The sequence below is a fragment of the Prionailurus bengalensis genome, chromosome A3, assembly GCF_016509475.1.
Source record: "Prionailurus bengalensis isolate Pbe53 chromosome A3, Fcat_Pben_1.1_paternal_pri, whole genome shotgun sequence".
NCBI classification, from domain to species: Eukaryota; Metazoa; Chordata; class Mammalia; order Carnivora; family Felidae; genus Prionailurus; species Prionailurus bengalensis.
The window spans coordinates 58,963,383-58,988,517 of record NC_057354.1 but is presented as its reverse complement, the minus strand read 5'-3'; the positions used below and the strand labels follow the sequence as shown (position 1 = coordinate 58,988,517).

General features: G+C 44.0%; 1 protein-coding gene across 4 annotated transcripts in view; it reads right to left on the bottom strand.

Moving 5' to 3' along the window:
* The window catches only part of TBC1D8 (TBC1 domain family member 8), a 112,379-nt gene that overhangs the window by 10,702 nt on the left and 76,542 nt on the right, over window positions 1-25,135 (bottom strand). For 2 of the 4 annotated variants that reach the window (XM_043603140.1, XM_043603138.1), the window contains exons 6-17: window positions 22,029-22,236; window positions 20,222-20,416; window positions 19,104-19,280; window positions 17,559-17,709; window positions 14,834-15,048; window positions 13,799-13,916; window positions 11,169-11,454; window positions 10,292-10,421; window positions 10,032-10,130; window positions 9,266-9,334; window positions 4,082-4,322; window positions 3,471-3,536 (exon numbers count right to left, since the gene is read on the bottom strand). In XM_043603140.1, coding sequence (XP_043459075.1) covers window positions 3,471-3,536; window positions 4,082-4,322; window positions 9,266-9,334; window positions 10,032-10,130; window positions 10,292-10,421; window positions 11,169-11,454; window positions 13,799-13,916; window positions 14,834-15,048; window positions 17,559-17,709; window positions 19,104-19,280; window positions 20,222-20,416; window positions 22,029-22,236 — 1,955 coding nt within the window. Of the gene's footprint in view, window positions 1-3,470; window positions 3,537-4,081; window positions 4,323-9,265; window positions 9,335-10,031; window positions 10,131-10,291; window positions 10,422-11,168; window positions 11,455-13,798; window positions 13,917-14,833; window positions 15,049-17,558; window positions 17,710-19,103; window positions 19,284-20,221; window positions 20,417-22,028; window positions 22,237-25,135 lie in introns of all 4 variants that reach the window. The other 2 variants (XM_043603139.1, XM_043603137.1) reach the window with 1 other exon arrangement.

Below are 25,135 nucleotides of genomic sequence, written 5' to 3'. Positions count from 1 at the left end.
TAATTAATTGTGCTGTTTTAAAAAAATGTAAGCAATTTAAATGGGACAATTTGAAAAGCCATATCAGAATCCATATCTACATTCATACAAATGCAAGTTTATTTGCAAGATCCCTGAAAGGAAAATTTTATCGCTACCAACAGTTCCCCACTCAATGAGAAAACTAGACAAGTCCTGGTGTGTTTTAATTAATTAAGCTAAACTTAGTTAAGTGGACATTTAAAGCTTCCTTCTAGTGACCTTTTCCTTTTCAAGAAATTGAAATCCTTGTGCTGTACTAAGTGGTCATGATTCATGGAATCTTTAACACTTCGTTCATGGAAACCTAATCATAATCAGATGGTTAGAGATGTTGGCAATTTAGCACCTTCTGGAATAAATGGGGGGACAAACGTCTGTAATCTAAACTCTTGACCTGTGTGTTTTGTCTTTACCCCAACTCATTCCTTACATGTAAGCTTAATCTTCTCAGTATTTGAGTTACTGGTTCAGCAGAAACCAGGAGAAGCAGTATCTTTGTAGTCAGAATGTTATCCAACTGTATATTGTTTACTTTAATAACAAGATACCTAGGAATAAATTTAACCAAGGAGGTGAAAGACTGGTACTCTGAAAACTATAAAACATTGATGAAAAAAATTTAAGACAACACAAAGAAATGGAAAGACATTCCATGCTCATAGGCTAGAAGAACAAATATTGTTAAAATGTCCATACTACCCAAAGCAATCTACAGATTTAATGCAATCCCTATCAAAATACCAACAGCGTTTTTCACAGAACTGGAACAAACAATCTTAAAATGTGTATGGAACCATAAATGACCCTGAACAACTAAAGCAATCTTGAAAAAGAAAAACTGGAGGTACCCAATTGTAGATTTCACGTTATAGTACAAAGCTATAGTAATCAAAATAGTATGGTACTGGCACAAAAACAGACCCATAGGTCAATGGGCAGAATAGAAAACCCAGAAATAAACCCACAATTATATGGTCGATTAATCTTCAACAAACGAGGAAAGAATATCCAATGGGAAAAAGACAGTCTCTTCAACAAATGGTGTTGGGAAAACTGGACTATTTTCTTTCACCATACACAAAAATAAAATCAAAATGGATTAAAGACCTACAAGTGAGACATGAAACCATAAAAATCCTTGAAGATAGCACAGGCAATAATTTCTCTGACGTCAGCCATAGAAACATTTTTCTAGATCTGTATCCTCAGGCAAGGGAAACAAAAGCAGAAATAAACTGTTAGACTACATCAAAATAAAAAGCTTCTGCACAGCAAAGGAGAAACAATCAGCAAAAACAACAAAACAAAAGGCAACTTATGGAATGGGAGAAGATATTTGCAAATGATGTAGCTGATAAAGGGTGAGTATCCAAAATATATAAAGAACTTACACAACACCCAAAAAACAAATAATCCATTAAAAATGGGCATAAGAAATGAACAGAAATTTCTCCAATGAAGACATCCAGATGGCGAACAGACACATCAAAAGGTGCTCAACATCATCATCATCATCAGGGAAATACAAATCAAACCTATAATGAGCTACCACCTCACATCTGTCAGAATGGCTAAAATCGACAACACAAGAAACAAGTGTTGATGAGGCTGTGAAGAAAAAGGAACCCTTGTGCACTGTTGGTGGGAATGCAAACTGGTCCAGCCAATGTGGAAAACAGTATGGTGGTTCGTCAAAAAATTAAAAATAGAACTATGATCCAGTAATTGCACTGCTGGGCATGTACCCTGAAAATACAGCAACACTAATTCAAAGGGATACATGCACCCCTATGGTATAGCAGCATTACCGACAACAACCAAATTATGGAAGCAACCCAAATGTCCCCTGACTGATGAATGGATAAAGATGTGGTATATATACACAATGGAATATTACTCAGCTATAAGAAAGAATGAAATCTTGCCATTTCAACAACATGGATGGAGTTAGAGAGTTTAATACTAAGTGAAATAAGTCTGTCAGAGAAAGACAAGTACCATATGATTTCACTCATATGTGGAATTTAAGAAACAAAACAAACAAGCAAAGGGGGAAAAAAAGAGAAAACCAATAGACAGACTCTTAACTATAGAGAACAAACTCATGGGTGCCAGGAGTGGGGGAGGGAGATGGTGAAATCTGTGATGGGGATTAAGGAGTGCACTTGTTGTGATGAGCACTGAGTAATGTATAGAAGTGTTGAATCACTATATTGTACACCTGAAACTAAAAACCCTATGTTAACTATACTGCAATAAAAATAAAACAACTTTAAAACACTTAAAAGATATTTAAAAAATGAGAACTCCATCATGACTATCTTTGCAACTTTTCTGTAAATTTAAAATTATCCCAAAATAAAATGCTTATTTAAAAATTAAGATGAAATAAATGAATGAAATACAATCAATCACATGTCCTATTTAGCAATACTAGATACAGATGATTGTGAAAAGAGTGACAGCGATGATAATAAGGGAATAATTATGCATGTCTTCTATGTTACTAGGAATACATTTGTGAAAAATAAAGGCAAATTCAAGAACAAAAGTCACTAACTTATACTGGCATAAAAGGCAAAAAACTTCACTGATGCTAAGCCATTTGCAGTAAAATAATAATGAGCCTGTGGGAAGGTGGAGGAGGAGCTGGGTGGCTGCTACAGAATGTTCCCTGGGGATACTGTAGAGCATATATTATATGCCAGTTCAGTAATGGCTCATTTCAGGAAGTGTACCCAAAAACCCCACAAATTATGTCCACCCACATTTCCAACTTTTGTAGAGGTGTTAGTTGTAAAAGGCACCAGGATCTCATGGCCCTAAAAACTCCCTTCCTAGTCTCCCTCGTTGGGAAGTCCTGTCAGAGCCCCATACAACACCAGAACCATATGGCCCTGGGTCCAGAAACCATCTTGGCATTACTAACCCACCTCTAGGAATTTCAAAAATCCAAGGAATACCTTACGGTTAAAGCCACGTAATACCCCATAGGTATCAAAACTGATTTCTTTGTTACTGGTTACCACTGCTTAAACTTCAGAGAAGCGGGGTCTTACCTGCTGGAAAAATAATACGGTCCTTCAAAAGAGTAGGCTAAAATAACCATCTATTAAGGCAACCAGGGTCTGCTGCCCCACACATTCCACAGACCAGCAGTTCCCAGCATGTTGTCTTCAGAACTAGTGAGTCGGAAACTCTGGAGTGGGGCCCAGGAACCAGTGTTTTAACAAGCCCTCCAGCTGATTCTGATGCATGCTGAAGTTTGGGAACCACTACCATAGGCCATACAGTACAGTACTGAAAATCTGTTACCAGTAACCCCAAACTAGAAACATCTGTGGACTCAAGTCTAAATGAAATTTTAAATGAGAACTTCAGAGTCATGCCCAAAGCTTCTTTGTGTCAAAGCAGAACAGAGCCTAAATTTTTTCCTTAGTATTTCTTACCTGGAGGGATATGAAGTCTATATAACAGCTTAATTTTCTCATTCATTTCTCCATTATACATAACATCTGCAAAAACAGAAAAGAGACTGAGTATATGCAAATGGTTAAAGTACATTTGTCATGACACAAACTCACTGTGGGGAGAGAACTTAGTAAGGTCAATACTTGTTGACCCAATACCTCGTTGCCGCTACCCCCAGACACACTATGTTTGAAATGAAAATGTAAAAGGTAGCGATTGGTCACTATTGACCGGCAAGATAACCTCGTGAACTCTGGCCTCACACAGTCTGAAAGATTTTAATTTTTTGTGCAAGGCTTAGGAACATGGCTCCTAACAAGCCACCACCACACCCTGGGTACCGGAGGAGAACAAGGGCAATGACCTTGTATGTTGACAGTGTGGGCCCTTCTCACCCTCCTTAAGGAAGCATAAAATTAGACATGAGAGGAGCCTGCAGAGTGGTTTCTAAAATCACAAAATCATGTCAGGCCCGTGCCCAAATACATTTCATCGTGTGGGTCTGCCTGCTCCACAGTCCACCTTGTCTTGCGTTCATGGACTCCCGTCCCAAATTAACTTGCCACGGTAAAGACCCACAGAGTCCTACCGAGACAGCTCACAAATGCTTTGAATTCGATCAGATGATCCATGTTGTCATCCAGGAGCCTGAAAGTCCTTTCAGCGAGGATCTCCGTGTGGGCCCCACAGGTCCAGGGCGAGACAAGCTGAAACAGGTGTGTAAACTGCCGGACGTCTATGCGGTACTGTTCTGCATAGGGCCTGCTGGGGTCATGGCGTGGGGCCACCGGCCTGGGCTGCTCCCAGTAGCAGCTCATCATGTGTTCTCTCTTAAAACAAGAGAGAGGGATCTTTGAGAGATGGTGGTCCCTGGAGGAGCCCGCACGCTTACAAGCCACGGTCCACACAGCCCTCTCTCAGGACTCACCTGGCCTTGGAAAATATGTATTGAATAAGCAATATTATAACACAAGTGAAAAAATTAAAGCACTTGCAATCTCATTACTCTAACCAGACATGTAAAACATTTCCCTTGTTACCTTCTTGTACTTCTTACCCACATGAATATGTAATTTTGACCTCTTTTCCGAAGGTTATTTTTTTCATGATAGCTAACTACACCTAACAAAATTTACGGTTTTAACCATTTTAACCATTTTTTCAGTGTGTACTTTAGCTGCCATAGTGTTAATTCTAGGAGACCTAATTTTTATTCTATTGTCTCATAAAATCACACCTGGAAATGACAAAGCGCTAACTAAACAAGTCTACAGAATACAGCAGAAACCAGTAGCATGGGTTGCCTGTCAGGAGGGAAAACGGGTGGGGACCCCAATGTAGAACCAAGTCCTTTTACTGCATACATGCTTACAGGTTTTGAATTTTGAACCAAATGACTATATTAACAATTCAAAAAAAAAACCAGAAAAAAAAAAAAAAGGGACTCAAAGTCTTAGGACTATACCAACAACTACAGCAATCAAAACTGGCCCTGTCCCTGAGGCTCGCCTCTTTAGGACCATCTTTTACACCCATACTAAATCACCTCCTGGGGCATCTCGACTCATAGATATGGCTCCCAGTAACTGCAGGGTTCTTCACAATTTCACTGCCCTCCACCTGTAAGAGTGGCACAGACACAAGTGTGGATGCTGTAATATGCAAGCACATATCCTTGGATGAAAACCAAAATGCCATTTCTAATTTTACTGTTGTGTTGGTTGGCAGCCGAATTCTTCAAATAGCCTTTGTAGAATTGTGAAAGATGCCACAGGAACTTTTCAGTGTGAAACAAAGGTCTAATGAATTTCCATTCCTAAAAGCCCCAGACATACTATGAAATTCCATGTACCTTTGTGCATCCTGTGATGCTAAACACCCACAGAATCCTGCCAAGAAAACAATTACAATAAGCAAACCAAGGACTTGGCACTGTTGGACCTCATTAGTGGAACTGAATTTTGAAAAAATCAAAAACACTTTAGCAATACAGGCTACAGTTTGGTTTGTGTATCCCTGAGGAACTCATCCTACAGAAACTGCAGCACCGGTGTCCAGATAAAGGCACAGAGAGCTCAGGGCAGCAGTTTAGAAAGCAGCAAAAAACTGGAAACTTCAATGCCTCTCAATAGGTAAATGGTTAAGTAAATTATGGTTCAACCCTACGGTGAAACTGTACAGCTATTTTAAAAAATTTTTTAATGTTTTTATTTATGTTTGAGAGAGACAGAGACAGTGTGAGTGGGGGAGGGGGAGAGAGGGAGACACAGACTCTGAAACAGGTTCCAGACTCTGAGCTGTCAGCACAGAGCCCAATGTGGGGCTTGCACTCACGAACTGTGAGATCATGACCTGAGCTGGTGGGACGCTAAACTGAGCCACCCATGTGCTCCGCAACTATACAGCTATTTTTTACATGAGAAAAGATCTGTATATATTATCTATAAAAATATCCATGATAAAAAAACTGCAGGCTAACATGTAGCATAATCTGTTATGTGTGGAAAAAAAGTGTGTGTGTGTGTGTGTGTGAAAGAGAGAGAGAGAGAGAGAGAGAGAGAGAGAGAGAGAGAGAGAAAGACATAGTATAAAAGGGAAAAAAAATCAGGAAAGATACTCACCAATTTGTTAATAGGAATTACCTGTACAAGGGTAGGACTGCAGGTGGAGACAGGATGAGACCCTTTCATTTTTGCTTAAAAGTTTCTTCTTTTTTTTTTTTATGGGAAGAATAGGTATAATTTTATTTTCTTTGTTTTGTGATTTTTAATTAAAAGTTGAAAATAAGTCTTAACCAGAATATGGGAGCAAGCAAAATATTAAAGAGACCAAATAAACTTTTAAAAGTTTATTTATTTTGAGTAAGAAAGAGCAAGAGCAGGGGGGGGGGGGTGGGCAGAGAGAGAGAGAGAGAGAGAGAGAGAGAGAGGGAGGGAGAATCTCAAGCAGACTCTATGCTGCCAGTGCAGAGCCCACTATGGGGCTCAAACCCACAAATCAGGAGATCATGACCTGAGCCAAAATTAAATTTTGGCTCCCAAATATTATTAAACAGCCTGATAATTCATTCAAGAGTGAATGAATTTAACAGATCATTAATAAGAGCAGGTTTATGGAATACATAAATAACGGTTTTTCAGGTCTTTGGTGTTTCCAGAAATATTCTGTGACACCAAGTTTGTATTATATTGTTCACATCTTACTGGGGTAAGATTAATGATACTGTTCTCAATTTGAGAGAATAGGAGACAGACATCACAAATCTGAATTTATATAATTTGAAAGACTGCTTTACAACACGGATGGACCATGAAGGCATGATGCGAAGTGAAATAAATCAGGCAGGAAAAAAAAGAAAAATATTGTATTGATCTCAATCTTATGTGGAATCTAAAAACAAAATGCCAAACTCGGAAAAAGAAATCAGACTTGTGGTTCTCCGAGGCTGGGGTGAGGAGTGGGGGAACTGGGTGAAGTGGCCAGAAGGTACAAATTTCCAGTTATAAGAAGCACTAGGGATGTAATGTATGACGTGACGACTATAGTTAAGGGCTATATGGTATACTTGAAAGTTGCTAAGCAAGTGGATCCCAAAGTTCTCATCACAAGGAAAAAAAAATTATATATATATATATATATATATATTTTTGTATCCATGAGATGGGTGCTAATTAAGCTTACTGTAGTAATCACCTGACAATATACGTAAGTCAAGTCGTCATGCTGCATGCTTTAAACTTACAGTGCTGGATGCTGGTCATATCAATAAAACTAAAAGAAAAAAATTGCATTCAAACCTTAAAAAACTGCTTTAAATTACCAATAAAAATAGATTTCATTAAGTATCAACCACATGGTTCATCTTGAATAGGAAAGAGTTTGTAATGAAGACTGTCAGAGCTACTGCTTGTTAACACAGAAGAATCATGCCCATTCATTCCAGGCTTAGGGAAGGATGCAGTGAAGTTATGGAACAGACTCCTTATTAATAACCTATCATGTATTTATAAAGCAATGGAAGGGTATCTCTATGTGAACCTTTCCCTGAGAAAATGAAATTCTGACTGAAAAGACCAGAGGTGTATGTAAAACCCAACTAGAGAACATTATACCCCACACAGTACTTAGGCAAGTATTATGACACATGACGTCGGGCTATGAAAGCCAAGGGAATTCAGAGAAGGCCAGAAGCATGGAGAGAAAGGACAGTCTGACAGGGCTCTTACGTGGTGGGGCACATGCAGACTCTGGGCCCAGAAGCACTGGAGCGAGTACATAAAAGTGCTGTACAACACAATCAGACACCATGATTATCATGCTATTTTCCTGCAATTTCCTTTGGAAGTGTATCTTAAAAAATATTTTGTATTTATAGTTCTTAAGTTTCTATTTGTAGTTAGTCCTAAGAGTTGGAAAGCTAACTACAAATAAAATTTCATTAAGTACCAAATACATCGTTCACAGGAAAGACAGAAATAGGAAAACAGCTCTACCTTCTTTAAATACTCTTTGTATTAAAGATGAACATGGCTAGTATTTAATGAATTTTACTCATTTAAACCAGTCTTTTAAATTATATAAATTCAGATTTGTGTCAGGTCTTAGACTGAGAACAGTTAGCCTTAAATAAACGAAATACTTTCACGCTAAACAACACACTTGTCTACCTGTCTTTATGTTTCTAGTATTCCCTATTTTTCCTCCTCGAAAGTCGAAGAGAGGTGGGGGCTTGGGACACCAGTAACCTTTGACTTCATATTTTCTCTTCTCAACAGAGGAAACTATCAAACTTGAAGACAGGGGATGTTCATAGAAGACACGGATCTGAGAAGTCCTCCCTATACATCCTGCTCACTAGGAACGAGAGTGCCAGGACTCTAGGCCAACAGCCATTTCAGTGACTGCAGGCAAATATGCCACGACAGATGTGTACAAGGTTCAGACCACCTCTACTGCTCTGCTTAGAAGCACCTGACGTGTAGCTTAGTACTATTTCCATCAGTTTGACAATCTGAGTTCAGGAAGGACAGCAGCTCAGAGTCCCCACCAGGAAGGGTTCTGGAAGCCAGACTCCAGACTTGCTTTCTCCAACTGTCCTTTCTCACCCTTCACTGCCATAGTGTCAGGTGTGGGTCACCTAAATCCTGCCTGTCTTCCCCATTTTCATCTGCTGTTTCAAGCAAGGACAGTTCTAGCAGGGTTATGGAAAATTTTCTCTGCTGCGTGATTTAAGTAGCAAGATCTGGATATCTACCTCAATATCCAAATATTAGAAATACGGTTTAGTATATTTAGTATCGTCAATGATAGACTCTAAGGTCATTTTAAAATGAGTAAGACTATGTGGCAACATGGAAAAGTGCTAGTAAGAGTATCAAGGGCAAGTAAAGTATAAAGTAACGCGCTCTATAAAGCCAAATATCAAAATATGTCAACATGTATTACGGATGGGAGTAGGAGTCATTACAAAGCATAGGAGGTGGTGATGATAGTAATGGTCACTGTTCCACGTACTCAGGCCTGGGAACTCCATGGAGAACCATGAAGAACGGGTTACCGGCACCCAAGGCCCTCGGCAGAGCACAGCTCTCGTGTGTGAGCCGCAGGCAGGCGAGGAGAAGATGGAGCCAGCAAGTGGGGCGGCTCCGGCCTCTGCTGCCACTGAACAGGCGCGTGGCAGACTCTGCAGCTTCCACGTGCTCACCCACCCACCCCGGCAGGCCAACAACATGGGCTTGGCCTTTCACTCCCCCATTTGCCCAGAGTTTCCTACCTTGAATAAGTCATAGAGTTCTTCCAGGTCTTCAGGAAGAATGGAGACTTCTGGGGTAACAACGCGGAGCTTGAAAGAAGAATGAATAGCAATGGAGTGAGTTCTGTGCCAGCACCTAGGAGGATCGGAGGAACAGGGGGCTCTTCTTGCTCGTAGGGGGGCGAGGGGACGCCAGGCGCCAGTCCTGTCTACCAGAGCAGCCTGTTCCTCTCTGACGCAAAGATCACCATATGGTAACTTTCTCAAGGTGTTTACCCTCAACCTTTCCAATTCACACATCAGTGCCTCAGGACAAATGTGTAGGTTCTGACAGAAGTCAAACTCTAGCAAAGACGGGGCTTGGGCAGGAAGTTCCTCCTGAATAACAACGAACACTGGCAGGCCTTCTGTACTAGGCATTTTATATATCGGACTTCATTTAATCCCAGATGCTGGGTATTAGTATCCTCATTTTACAACCGGGTAAGCTGGGGCTCACGGTGGTTAAACTGCTCACAGTCTGACTTGAGAACCTCTGCTGTTTCTATACCAGGTCATTCTAATTCAATGGGGGGTGGGTACAAAGCTGGCATTAAGTTTATGTATTTATTTTTAGTAATCTCTACACCTAATGTGGGGCTTGAACTCATGACCCTGAGATCAAGAGTCGCAGGCTCTTCTGACTGAGCCAGGCAGGCACCCCAAAAGCTGGCATTCTTATGAGACCCAACAGGAGACCAGAGCCCAGGTTAGTGCCTGACTGCCATTCTGATAACCCTTGACTCACCACATTCTGCTTTGTGGTATCTTCATGGCCTTGGAGAACCCTGATCCTGTGCTTACAGCGCAGGTGCTCAATCTGCTCCACAGACTGGTCTCCAAATTTCTGCAGAGAAACAGAGAGTCACTCATGCACAGAATCCCTTTTTGCATACAAACAGAGGAAAGTAGTAGTAGTCAGGGAACCTCCCTCAAAACCCACCTGAGCAACCCACTTGAGCAAGTTTCCAAGAGGGCGAGGGTGGGGATGGGGCCAGGTCCAGTTACCTCATAGGAGTCCCGGATCAGGTCGGCAATGTCAGTCACAGGGTAGGGCTCCTGGTCATCAGAGAAAAAGGCATGGTGGCTGCCGACTGAGGGTCCAGGGCTGTCCTCATTCTTAATGTGATCTAGAAACCTGAGCACACAACCCACCTTTGAAGCACTGGTTTCCCCTCTCACCTGAGCACCACACCACACCCACTACCTTCACAGGGGCCGTGAGACATCTCAGAGCACTTTTAAACAGAGTTCATTTGTCTTCAAACACTGGGAGGAGGGCAAGGTAGCAACCACTGTGCTCCTTTAGAGAAAAGGAGACATCCCTAATGCCAGACTTGTTGATCTGGGCTCCATGGGTGGGTTTGCAGAGATCGGGAACTCTCTGGAAGTCAATACAAAGTTCTGTGCATACGTGCAATTGCAAGCTTCCACAGCGTTCTGAAAGGGAAACTCTCATCTGTCTTTCACCTTGCCCTCAGCTCCAAGAAACCCAGGTTCCAGTCGTCAGCCTCATGGGGCTTTTCTTTCACTGTAACACACCAGCCCCTGCACATCAAATGTCTGAAACCTCCAGCTAGCTGCCTGAGACCACCATTTCCTAGTGCCCACCTGCCCCATTCAAGGCCACTCTGAGTGTGTATCTCCTCAGAGAAAAGCACTGAGAGCCCACTCTCCTCCTGTACCCTCTCACTAGCTGGAGAGGAGTGGGGAAGATGGCGCTTTTCACCACACACAGCCAACAGTGCCACCTGATAGGATGACAAGTGGCAGAGTGGAAGGAAAAATTCCACAATGACGCCCCTGATGGGCACCTGCTGCTGCCTTTACCCATCATCTGTCTGGCAGAGCCCTCGGCTGCCCGCCTCACCCCCCATGAGCCCACCTGCTGAGGACCATGAGGGCCTGGCCATCATCCTTGCTGCTGCACAGGCCCTCAGCGTTGGCTTCCAGCACGGCCAGCCCCAGCTGGAAAATGGCTTTGATCCCATCGTAGAAGAAGCAATCCACAACGCTCACCGCGCTCTCCAGAGGCATAATGCTGAGGAACAGAGTCAGGAACCACGAGAGAGAGATGGACGCTAGGGCTGAGAGGTCGTTCATGTGCTCCGCCAGCTCGGGGAGGTGCTCCTTGATGAGCTCCTCAAAGACTGACTGGTCCACCTGGGCCCCTGGAAAAGGCAGGCCATGGAGACTTGGTTGGGCAGGGAGTCACACTTTCTAAAGTTAGCCTGAAACTGAAACTAATCTGAGATGATCAGAACAATGAAACCAAACTGGAGTCCAGAAAAGGACTCACACTTAACTGATTTTTGACATTGACTAGGGTAATTCATTGGGGATAGTATTTTCACAAAATAATGCTCAATCAGAGGATACCTGTGTGGGGGAGGGAGGAGGGGGTGGGAACCTTGAGTTCTACTTCACATCATACAAGAAAATACATCTGAAATGTGTCACAGACCTAAATATAAAAGCTAATACTATAAAGCTTCTCAAGGAAAATAGAGGAAAAAGGCAAAATTTCTTAGGACACAAAAAAGCACCAGCCACAGAAAAAGTTATAAATTGGACTTCATGAAAATTAAAGACTGGTGTTCTTCAAAAAACAATAAAATAATAATACAAACTGTGAACTCAGAAAATATTTGTAATACATATACGTGACAAAGGTCTTGTATTCAAAACAACAACTCTTACAACTTAGTCATCAATAACCAATTTTTTCTTTAAATAGGCAAAAGATGTGAGGATACAATAAACAAATGGCCAGGAAGCACCGAAAAATATGTTGAAGATCCTTAATCAAAGAAAGGCAAATTAAAGCCTCCATGACAGATCCCTTCTTACCCACTAGAATGGCAAAAATTAAAAAGACAATTCCAAGGACTAACAGGGATGTGGAGCAGCTAGAACTTCTACATTGCTGGTGTGAGATGTGTGACTACAGAATATCTTGCTTTGAAAAACAATTTCTTACAAAATTAAAAATACATCTAACCTGGGACCTAGCAATTCTACTCCTAGGTAAATACTCCAGAAAACAGACAAACTTTATTCACAAAGAGACTTCTACAGGAATGTGTATTGCAACTTTACTTACAATAAAAAACCTGGAAGCAACTCAAATCTCTACTAACAAGTGACTGGATAAACAAATCATGGTATAAATGTACAGTGAAGGGCTACTCGGCAATAGGAAGGAACAAATTACTGATGCACCAACAACCTCATGTTATACAAAGGAAGCCAGACACAAAAGAGATTACATTCTCTGTCATTACATTTATACCAAGTTCAAGAATGGGTTGAACTAATCCGTGGTGATGGAAATCAGTATCCTGCCACAGGTGGGGAAGGGGCAGAAGGGAACTTTGTGGGTTATGGAAATACTCCACCCTGCATTGGGTGGTGGTCACACAGGGTGCACATTATCACTGACAGTCTGCTGGTCACCGAGGAGTATGAACTGTGCCATTGCAACACCATCAACAGATGACCGCTTTGGCAACTTGCCTCCCGATGTCCCTGAGGTCTGATGAATCTGTACTACCATGTACAAGGTTAAACTGCCTCCCACAACATAAAGTACAAAGGGGAGCACTCAGGCACATGAAGGGAACCAGGAAAGACAGTCTAAAGTGTACCGAAAGACCACTAAAAGGCACCAAGTGGTCACCTCCTTCCCAGCTAACCCCCCCCTTTACTCTCAGTGGTCATCACATTCCCTCAGGTCTTTGGATACCAGTCTTCAGAAAGCATCTTCTTCCTGCCTTGCTCCTACATCCAGTTCTTTGCCAAATTCTGTCTCAAATTCGTTCTTTTGTTTCTGTTCTCACAGCTGCCACCCTAATATTAGGCTACCTCCAGAAAGGGTATCTAAGAGTATCACCAAGCAGAGGCAATTTTTCTGTCACTTGTCCACTAGGAGGTGCTGGACCACAAAATAATGCAAGTTCAAATCAGCCATAAGAAGAAAAGAAGGTATCAAGTGTGTGCCTGAGAGCTGTGGGGTCACGGGTCTGCCCAGAGCCCAGCAGCAACAAATGGACCTTCTCACTATCAACATATGCAAGTGGTGGGGGTACGGGGGCGTTTCCAAGTGTGCCCTTCAAGTCCAGCCTCGAGGGTCGCCAGCACTGCTCCATGTGCCTCCTCTCCTCGGGGCGAAAGGGGTCATCTGTCTGCATGAGCTCCTTGGATACTGAGAGGAAGACCACCCTCTGTTTCCAGGCCACAGGGAAAAACCTCTCTGGTTTTCACTCTTCAACTTGTTTCCTGAGCCTAAGAAATTTTCTTTTCAGGTTACCTCACTACACCATTTTGCTAGAATAGTGCAGAGAATTACACCAGTTAGTTGTGCAAATTCAAGAGCCAAGCAGGGTTTGTACAGAGACCAGCTGAGCAGCACAGGGGATTTTTTTACTGAGAACTGATGACACATGTCTTGGCCCAGGCTCTGTCCCTACTCCCCAAGCACAGAGGACGAGGAGGAAGGGGAAGGAGGCACATTACCAATGACTCGGTGGTTGAAGTAGTCGGGGAGCATCCGCTCACACACAGCAACCAGCAGCCAGAAGGCCTCCTCCTCCTTGGCATACAGCAGCAAAACGGAGGTCAGGATGTTCATGGACTGCTCGGGTTCACAGAGGAGGGGACGGTTAGTGACCAGGCCACACAGACACTAAAAACCACACAAGTCAGACTGCAGATGAGAGACCCAGGGCAGCCCAACCACACTGACACTCATGAGGTGGAATGATCACATTATCAACATGGTCCCCACAAGACACACCAGGCTGAGTGACCAGCCATCGTCCCGTTGCTGTCCCCATCTAGTAATGCTGAGCCTCAGGCTCGGGTCAAATCCAACCATTCTGTATGTTCAAACACACACAAGACATTCACACACTGATTTTGCTTATTTACAGGAAAACAAAGTTTAAAGTCTTCTATTTTCAAATATCAGAAACGCCTCTAACCCCATCTCATGCTGGGGCCGGAGGGAGGGTGTTTTAATTTACTGAGTTTTATTTTGTGCGTCTTTACCACATCCCTGAGTAAACTTCCCGAGCAAACTCAGCAACTGCTCCGAGGACGTCTTACCTCTACTTGTGCTTCCTGAAGGAAAGGGACTGACCCCAAACATCTTTTTCCTCCCCAAACGGCACTGATATTTTTTTAAATAATCCCCACAACTTCTGTAGATATCTAGAAAAATAAAGCTCCACAGAAGGGTTATCAGTGCCGTCCTACAGTGGAGGCCTGGAGGGGTGGTGGAGACAATCTGCCCTACCGTGGACAGCAACTCAGCATGTGCACTGCTCTTTGCTCCAAGCAAAGTTTCTAATTTCAAGTAATCAGCCTGTTTGACTATATGAAGATGATTCCTTCAGCCTTATTTGATACATTCTTTCAGGGAAGGGACGAAGCACAGAGCCCTCACAGAACAGTCAGTACCAGACAGCCAAGAACACCAGGAGCTGAAGGCCAGCAGATCAACACAAGACATGGACTCAACACAAGACTGCTCCTCACTGCACACCTCACCTGGCAGTACCCAATTTTAGGGTTCCGGTGGGCATAAGCCGTCAGGACTCTCCTCAAAGCAGCAATTCCGGTTTCATTTTGGAAGGCGGGGTGCTCTGGTAAGGAACGGTGCAGGTCCCGTTCTATCTCCTCCGTCACCAGGCAACATTTTCCCATGGACTCCTCCACCAGATTACCATAGTAACCAGGATGCGAGGCGAGATCAGTTACGGCATCTGACGATTTAAAAGTAATTTTTCAAGGGGGTGGATTACCAGGATAGAATCAACATGGGGAGGGGGCTTGTCCTGCCGGAAGACCTCAATGGGGTCTCATTACTTGAGGGACATAAAATATTTTGAGACCACACACAACCAGAAGGGCTTCATTTCTGCCAAAAACAAAGAAAGAAAGAAAATGAAATAATGTGGCTTTTCTAAGAATAACCTTACATAGAGGGAAACAGCTCATACTAGAAATAACTGTATTAATGTTTTTAATAAGTTGTATTCTCTCATAACAGGAAGAGTGGATATGTGGGTGTATTCATACATACAGATGTACACACAATTTTCATATATTAACTCAACAATAAATTACTGAGCATGTATGTGCGAAACATACACAATTATGCTTAAGTAATCACACAATTATCAAGGAGCCAACAAGCCAACAACAAGAAAGTCTGAGGCCGGGATCATGATATGCTGGTCGACCAAGCATAGCCCACCTACTGCTGAGCTCCCACCCAAGCCTCTGACAGGCAGATGACATCAGGGGTGAGGCATCCATAACACAAGAGGATCCCATTCCCTTATCAGCCAGCACCAGGGCACCTGTGCTTCCAGCCAATGGTCCCGCTTGGGCGCTAGTGGCAGGTGGGGCTCCAGTCCTGAGACCAGCCCCACACAGGGAGGTCCCAGGAGAGCAGGGCAAGCAGAAAGGGCCCAGTTCTGCCTTTAAATGCTAGGTAAGGTTTTTTACTTCTGACTGGGTTTAGTATACTACGCTCCTCAACTCTCCCATCTGCTGTGATTCCCATCACATCTGATAAACCACCATTATGGCACTCCCCTGTCATCAATGCTTAATACTAACAGCTGTCACTCATTACGCAACAGCCTAAACACCACAGCAATCTTTCTGTCAACACTACTGCTTGAAAGGAAAGACAGCCCTTTATGAACTAGCCTTTTTTTTTTTTTAAATAAAACGTGTGTGTATTTTCATTAAAGAGGCAGACGGTAAGCCGGTGGCATTAACAGGTGTCACTCATTGGGTGGTAAGATTATAAGTCATGTTACTTTCTTTGCTCGTTCCTCTCTATTTTCTTTCCAACTCTGAGTAGGGGTTGTTTTTATTAGATACAAAAATACAGAAGGCATTTTTTAATTTTAAAAAGGCCTGTCTTTGGTGGGCAGCTGCAGAAACAAGGCAACAGGTGGGGGGGCTCAGAATGTGAGACAAGGTGAGCAGTGGTAGCAGACCTATCAATAAATGCCAGCAAGTAGGTCAGAAAGCAGGAAATGTGCATCTGGGCACCCAGGGCTGGAGAGGGGATGGGCTTGGTTATTTGGGGGAGAGACTGGGAAGAAGGAAGAGAGAGAGTAAGGTGGGGTGAGAGTCAGCATGAAGCTGACATGAGGGAAGAATATAAGAAATGTGCAGGGAGGGGCTCCAGGGTGGCTCAGTCAGTTAAGCTCCCGACTTCAGGTCATGATCTCAGTTTTTGAGTTTGAGCCCCACATCAAGCTCTGCACTGACAGTGCGGGGCCTGCTTGGGATTCTCTCCGCCCGCAACTCAATCTCTCTCGGCCCCTCCCTCCCTCCCTCTCTCTCTCTCTCTCTCAAAATAAAAAAAATAAACTTATAACAACAAAAAAAAAGTGTACAGGGAAAGTACAGGTGCCCAGGCTCGGCCTCTGGGAGGCCCATGCTGACCTGAGAGCAGCAAGGCCACTGAAGGAAAGGGGACCTCCTCACCATGCCTCCCGCTGCACCCTGAAAGGAGCAGCCAAGTCACATCACTGGACAACAGGGCCTTCCCTTCCTGCCCACAGGGCCCCACCTCCTCTACCAAGCCAGATGAAACAGCCACACTCAATGCAGAGAAAGACAAACGCCTGCTCAGCCTGTCTCTGGAGAAGTTGGTCCCTGTCTCTGCGCACCCATCAGTGAGTGTCACCAAACAGCACCTGGGGCCTGAGGCCAGACAAGGACATCACTGAATGGGTCAAGTGGTATAAGAGGAAGACGTGGGCAGAAGAAAAATGTCCACAATTGTACCTCTTAGGGACCCTGTGTGTCTTCAACAGACAAGGGACCAATAGAAAGTATGCTGGGGGATTTATTTGAATGCCACTGCAAGTGAACAACATACACAGAGTTTTGTTTGTTTAGTGTATTTCAGAATGCATGTCCTAGAGAGATACTTCCCTTCTAGAAGGTTCTTTACAGAATTCTCAGGACTATGTATAGACTCAACATTATTTTTAAAAGAGAGGAGGTCACTTCAGCCAGATCTCACATTGACCAAGGAGAACATCGCAGCCCAGGGGTCTCAGGCAACTTGACCCAGGTCCCACAGGTAACACAGTAAGAGTGCTGAAGTTCTGGGCTGGGAACATCACAGAAAGAATCTAAAGATGGATGACTTGCCTGCACACACACGTTGTTCAGATCTGGACCTCTGTTCCTGTTCTGCTCCAGAAAGAACTTTTGGCCTCAAAATACCAGAAACACTTACCTGAGAAAAGCAGCCAGAGTTTGCCACGTAAAGACTCAGGGATCCCCATGGCTACAAGCTTCCGGATCTTCTCTGTGCGAAACATACACACGGTTCTGCCATATTCCACAAAGTGGTCATTCCACAGGCTTATTTTTATCTGCTCCCTGGACTGCAAATGGAAACTTTGTTAATGTACAAAGACGCCCGTCCATACCTTCCACTACAGCCCATCCAGAATGCATAGCAGAGGGATGTTGCCTCTGTTAACAGAGGAACCAACAATAATGGGCAACTGGGTCAGCAAATATTTTTGAAACACTTCCAGGCACAGAGGATGTAAAGATGAATAACAGTGTACCAGGCCTTGTGGAGTTCAGAGCCCAGCAGGAGGGTTTACACAAATAAAATGCCATTTTCTTGGCAAAGTTGATCGTAAGAATATATTTGTACAAACACTCAAGTCGCCCAAAGCAGATAGGAGGGAGGGGTGGGAGTGGGGGACGTTAGGGAAGCTTCTCAGGATGTTGACAGCAAGCCAGCTGCTGAAACACAGGTCAGCTCAGAGGGCAAATGAGGGCAAGAGGTGGGTGGGGATCGTAATTTACCCTGAGCTCTGCCACAACCAGAAGAAAAACTGAAACCTAAAAAAATTACATTGTTCTCATTATCAGAAACAAGAAAGATACCATTTCTCTAGGCAACTAAAAATCCTTTAAAATCATCTGTAGATGGTGCGGTCTGGGTAGCTCCATCGGATGAGCATCTGACTCTTGATTTCAGCTCAGGTCATGATCTCATGCTTTGTGGTTTGAGCCCCTTGTCAGGCTTTGTGCAGACAGTGTGGAGCCTGCTTGGGATTCTCTCTCTCTCCCTCTCTCTCTCTGCCCCAACCCTGCTTGCACGTACGTGCTCTGTCGCACTCACACTCTCTCTCAAAATAAATAAACTTAAAAAAAAAATTATCCCTAGATGGCCTTTTAAGCAAGATGTCCATAGATACCCCTGGCACATGGGTCCCAACGCAGCTTCCTTCTAGCCATCGTATCTTTTAAGAGTACAATTTCTAGCCCATTCACCCTATTGTATGTAACCTTGCCCTTACATTCTCCCTACAAAGAGGATGAGTATAAATAAATGTAATAGAAATATCTTCAGTCCAGTAAAACTACAGTACAGGAGACCTTTTGTTCCAGGAGAGAAACAAGAAACGTTGCAAAAGGAACCCACACAGACACCACTGGGTAAGAAGAGAAACACTTGTTCTGTATCTGGAAGAACCCACAGAGGACAGCACTGATGGCTCTACAGGTCACATGGCCAAGAGTATCATCAAAGAGCCACTTATAGGGCAGGTAGGAAAGTCATTGCCCTTGGTCATTTGACCACATCCTCCATGTATCCAGATGTGCCCAGGCAACTGGCATCAGCTGACCCCCTCCCACTACTGCCAAAGAGGAAGAGGGAGGGGCGCTAGCCACTGGGGCTGCACGGCCACCCGCACCACACCTGCTCTCCCGAGGCCTGCGGGGTTGGGGCTCAAGAAGGCAGAGCCATGCCACCCACCATTCGCAAGTCGGGGCTCTGGCTGCCCGACTGCTGGAAGACAGATATCAGGGCCTCGGGGTGCAGGCGCGGGCTCTTCTCTTTTTCACTTTCCTCACTATTTTGAGAGGACACCATTTCAAGATCTCCAAACTTGTGGTCACCGCACATGCTTGTTGAATGAAACACAGGTGAAGTCTGCTGGAAAGAAAAAAGGAGGGGAGCCAGAAGAAAGTCACCGCTTTACCTATGGAAGAGTCTTTGTTTTGCCTTTGGAGGCATGAAGATAACATACTTAAACATGCCTATTAATGACTCAAGGGAAACAGACTAACATTAGACCCAACAGATTTGATCCTCATTGTGCTTTCCCGGTAAGGCTGCTCACACACACCCAGCATGGGTCCAACAGGGAGCCAGCCAAGCACCATTTCTTGTATGCTTCCAGAACTGAGGATGTCAATCTTCAAAAAACAACTCTATGGTACGGAGAGACTATCTCCTTTCCTCCCTCTCACTGCGTGGGTAAAAAGAGGTCAAGCAAGAGAGGGATGAGCGTGTAACAACAGGAGACAAGTCCCCAGCAGATCCGGGTCTGTTTTACAGCTGTCCAACCTTAAGGACAATGTAACTTCTCTTTTAACAAGTTACATCTGCCCCCAAATAACATCTAAAGTCAGGTGGGGGGCACCCTTCCAACCTGTGAGGGGGTTGTTCACTAACCTGCGGGTCAATTCCCCAATCAAACCCTCCAACCTGTGAGTGGTGCCCTGTCAATCCCTTTGCCATATGGGTGTCTCCCACCAACCTAACATATGGAGGGGTGCCCATCAGATCCACTCACCTCTGCTGAGGGGTGCCCTATGAACCCCTGTAACCTGTGAACAGGGGGCCCCGTTAGCCCCTCCAACTGCTCATCTGCATGGGGCACCCTCGGACCTGTGTAGCACCCACTCAGGATCCCTCGAGTATCAGAAGTGATACAGTGTCTGGTACACAGGTCCAGTCATCTCTTACACACTTCTCTCATACCCAAGTAGATTAGTGTCACGTGCACACCCTTTAGAGATCACTGCCCTGGAGGTGGTGAGGAAAGAGACCCTCATTTTATAGGATCCCACTGTTTCTAAGGATCATACCATGTCTTCATCTTGGGAGGTGTCATAATGCACGGGGTGGTTGGCGTGCACCCGCTGCAGCCTCACGAGCAGGCTCCCCACCAAGCTATCTCTGTCCTTTAGCTCAATGAACTGGAAGGCCATCTTGCTCCTGATGCTGACAATGACGGGATTAGGTAGCAGACTTGTGTCCTCCATCTTCTCAATGCTCACCACCTATTGCAAAAAAATTATACACAAAGGTGCAGCAAGAGAAAAAGGAGGGCACGCATTTCAGTTACATATTTAGAAAATATCATGTGCTAGGAAGTAAAACCAAGTAACTTCAATAAGGAACTGATACAAAGGTTAAAAAGTGGCAAGGCAGCAAGCATATTCACAAGAGCCAAAAGGTCAAAATAACCCAAGTATCCATCAGCAGGTGAATGCAGAAACAAAATGTGCTCTATCCCCACAAGGGAATATTACTCAGCCTTAAATAGGAGAGAAATTCTGACACCTGCTACAACATGGAATGAACCTTGAGGACATTATGCTAAGTGAAATAAGCCAGACACAAACAGGCAAGTGTTGTATGATTCCACTTACAAGAGGGAACTAGAGCTATCACATTCAGAAAAAGAAAGTAGAGTGGTGGTTGCCCGGGGCTGTGGGAGGGAGGATGGGGAGTTAGTGCATGATGGAGACAGAGTTTCAGTTTGGGAAAATGAAGAAGTTCTGGTGATGGGTACACAATAATGTGATGTATTTAATGCCACTGCACCGTAACACTTAAACATGGGTGAAGTGAGGGGCACCTGGGTGGCTCAGTTGGTTAAGCGTCCGGCTTCGGCTCAGGTCACGATCTCGTGGTTCGTGGGTTTGAGCCCCATGTTGGGCTCTGTGCTGACAGCTCAGAGCCTGGAACCTGCTTCGGATTCTGTATCTCCCTCTCTCTCTGTCCCTCCCCTGCTCATGGTCTCTCTTGTCTCTCTCTCTCTCAAAAATAAACATTAAAAATTTTTCTTTAAAAAGTGGGTGAAGTGCTAAATGCAATGTCATATATATGTTACAACAATAAAACAAGTATGTACGTAAGACAACCCTTGGATTTCTTGCTCCACTCCAAAGTAAGACTATTTGCAAAATGAAAACAGCTAGAAAATGACATGGAGGGAGATCACACAAATGAAAAAAATTTGAGTTTTTCCAAAGAGCAGTGCTTCGAATTTGGAGGTCCTGGTGTGAAACAAGAGTCGCTGTTACTGTCCCAACAGACATGCCTTGAAACCGAAGGACTGGGCTTATCAGATCCAGAAGTGGCCGCAGGTTGCCTTGCATTTCCGGGAACACAACTGCACAATTTTCTAGGAGGAAGGGACCTGGTCCATGTTAAAGGAAACATTTTTTAAATGTTTAACTCAAGTCCCAGGAGGATATAAAAGCCAAGCAATCTGACATTTTCAAAAGGTGATGCTTTTTTGTCAGTTGTTTTTTTGCTTTCCCCATTTTTGTGAGTGAAAGGGGTGGATTCATTCCTAAGGGCTGTTGGAAAAGCTTTAATTGCTAGGCATGTACTTTCTAATGAGAACTTTATCAAACACCCTGAGGTGTGAGTGTTTTATTCTCACCAATCACTTCTATGCAAATTTCAGGTGGCTGTAGCAACGACAGAAAAAACAACAACCAAATCAGTACTGGTCAAATTCAGGCCGTGCTTCCCTCCAGAGGCCCGTGTTTAGCTGGCCAAACCCTGCTGGCTGAGCACCCCTGCCTGTGCCAGGTCTCACAGTGACCATGGGCTCAAGGATAAAAGGTGGGCTTGGGAAGCTCCTGCCAGGGCGGCTACCTCTCTGAGCGGGAGGATGACATTACAGCAGCCGTCCTCCTTGCTGGCGAAGCAGATGTAACGGTCAGATGTGAACATCCGCCCGACAGTGTGACAGCGGCTGAACGGCGTCCACAGCGAACAGTCCACGACTGCGTGCAGCTTCTCTTGCCTCGGCAGCCTGAAGAAAGCCCGGAAGAACTCATTCTGTGCTCTGGCTTCAAGGTCCCTGGCGAAGGAGGGACAGAGAAGAAGAAGAGGCAGGAATGGTGACTTAACACACTGGAGTACAAAGAAAAACCCTGTGAAACCACTCACTGGCATAGCCAGATATTGAAGTGGATGCCAAAAGGTGCTGAGCCCCTCCAGGTCCTGCGTGGGTCATTAGCGTGCACCCCACTTCACAGCCAATCTTTGGAACGTGTACTCAAGGCAGAAGGGGCTGCCCCTGCGCAAAAGTATTACGACAAACTCACAGACCTTCCTTCCTGGTTTGAGTAACATTGTGAATTACCATAAAACAATGAAGAATCCAGTATCCAAAAGTCAGATAACAAGGGTTGACAAGGATGTGGAGAAACTGACACCTTCGCACACTGCTGGTGGGAATGTGCAGCCACTTTGGGCACCAGTCTGGCTGTTTCTCAAAAGGCTCAAGGAGTTACCATAAGACCCTGCAATTCCCCGCCTAGGTATACACCCAAGAGAACTGAAAATGTACATCTGCTGAAAACCCTGTACACGCGTGTTCACAGCAGCATTATTCATAATAGCCGAGAACTGGCAACAACCCAAATGTCCATCAACTGATAAATGGATAAACACAACATGACAGGGCCACACCATGGAATATTACTCGGCCACACTGCCGAGCAACAAAGTACAGACACATGCTACAACACAGGTGAACCCTGAAAACCTTACAGATACAAAAGACTACACACTGCCTGATTGCATTTATATGGAATTTCCAGAATGGGCAAAACTCATAACCACAGAAAATAGATTAGTGATTGCTTAGGGCTGGGGATAAAGGGAGAAGTGGGGAGTGACTACTCATGAGTACAGGGTTTCTTCTTGGGGTGAAGAAAATGTTCTAAATCAATTGTGGTGATGGTTGCACAGCTCTGTGAATAGACTAAAAAAACCACTGAATGGACACTTTAACAGGGTGAATTGTATGAATTATATGTATGAATTAAATGTATGAATTATAGCTCAAAAAAGCTTTAAAAAAATTTAGATCTGTGCGGGCATATAGTAAGTGCTGAATAATCATTAACTATTATTACCTTTAAAAAACAAATCCAGGGGCACCTGGGTGACTCAGTCAGTTAAGTGTCCAACTCCTGGTTTCAACTCAAGTCATGATCTTACAGTTCATGGGATCAAGCCCTGCATTGGGCTCACAGTGACAGTGTGGAACCTGCTTGGAATTCTCTCTCCCTCTCCCTGTGCCCTTCCCCCTCTCATGCACACTCTCTCTCTCTCTTAAATTAAAAAAAAAAAAAATCCTTCTAAATAAAAAAAATCTAAGTAAAGTATTGCCAGAGAGAAGCACATCAGTGTCACATCAGTACAGACAGCAGAGAATGGTGGTGAGCTAGTGGAGAGATCCTACCCCAGGGAACCCCCACCAAACCCCGATTCTTGGCTGTAACATCCAGTAAAGCAAGAAGGCAGCCAAATCACAATGTTTAAAAATACTGATGAATGTATGTCATACCCCAAAATTCTAGTAGAAGGGAAATTCCACTGTACAAAGATAAAAAATTTTCTTTGTGGGGCGCCTGGGTGGTTCAGTCAGTTAAGCATCTGACTCGATTTTGACTCAGGTCATGATCTCACAGTCATGAGATCAAGCCCCACATTGGGTTCTGTGCTCAGCTTGGAGCTGGCTTGGGATTCTCTCTCTCCTCCACTCTGCCCCTCTCCCACTCATGTTTTCTCTCTCAAAAAAATTTTTTTTCCTTGCCACATTAAATAAGAGTTCTTTAACTTTGTCTGATATAATTAGCACTATGCTCAAAGTAAGGAATATAAACTCTTGGCTTATTAGCTGTGTGACCTTAGACACACTCCTCCATATCACATCCTGACATCTGTAAAATGGAAACAATACCTAACCTTTCTGCTTCAAGGGATCCCTGCAAACATAAAATGATGTCCACAATATTGAGAAAGCAGGTCAGAAACAGTATCTACAGGGGTGCCTGGGTGGCTCAGTTGGTTGGGCATCAGACTCTTGGTTTCCATTCAGGTCATGATCTCATGGTTCATGGGGTCGAGCCCTGTGCTGGGCTCTGCACTGACATATTGGAGCCTGCTGGGGATCCTCTCTCTCCCTCTCTCTATGCCTCTCCCCTGCTCATGCTTGTGCTCTCCCTCTTTCAAAAAATAAAAATAAAAAAAAATAATTAAAAAAATAAACAGCATCTACAGTATGACCCCATTTACATAGATTCTATATAATTTGCAGAAAGTGATGTGTAAAAAGACTTTGCCTAAAATGTTAATAGCAGTTGACTCTTCATTGTAGGATTTCCACTTTTCATTTTATTCTGCTTAAACTTTCTACCTGACCACGTATTGTTAGCTTTTTAAAAAATTATTCCATTTTCTTTTAGGAAAAGAGAAACTTTTTAAATATTGCATAAAAGAAAAGTATGAAACTCTGCAGCCTGAGTGATCTTTTAGACACGTGCCCCCCTCACCGGGGCCATGCTTGCACACAGATGCCCTTTCTGCCCCTGTTCTCGTTCCCAACCCAGTCCTTGTTTTCACACCATCACACAACTGTCTTCCCAGAGACACCCCTCCCCCCCCACCCCAGAGACAGGCGAGTGCTTGGAATTTATTATCAAACCCTCACAAAGAAAAGATACTTACATGTCCAGAAAGTCCTCTAAATAAAGAAAGAAACTATATAAATTCCAAGATCAAGATGGGTCCAGTTACTGAAGGCCAAAGCTACAGTTCCTTACCCTGCAGTGCTGATATTCCACAGATGGCTGTTTCCAAAGGAGCCTACACTTGCTCCACAGAGGAGCCGGGAGAACATGGGAAAGCACCATGAATGCTCTAGAAATTCATGTACTACAGGATGGAAGGCAAGGCCCCTCAAGATC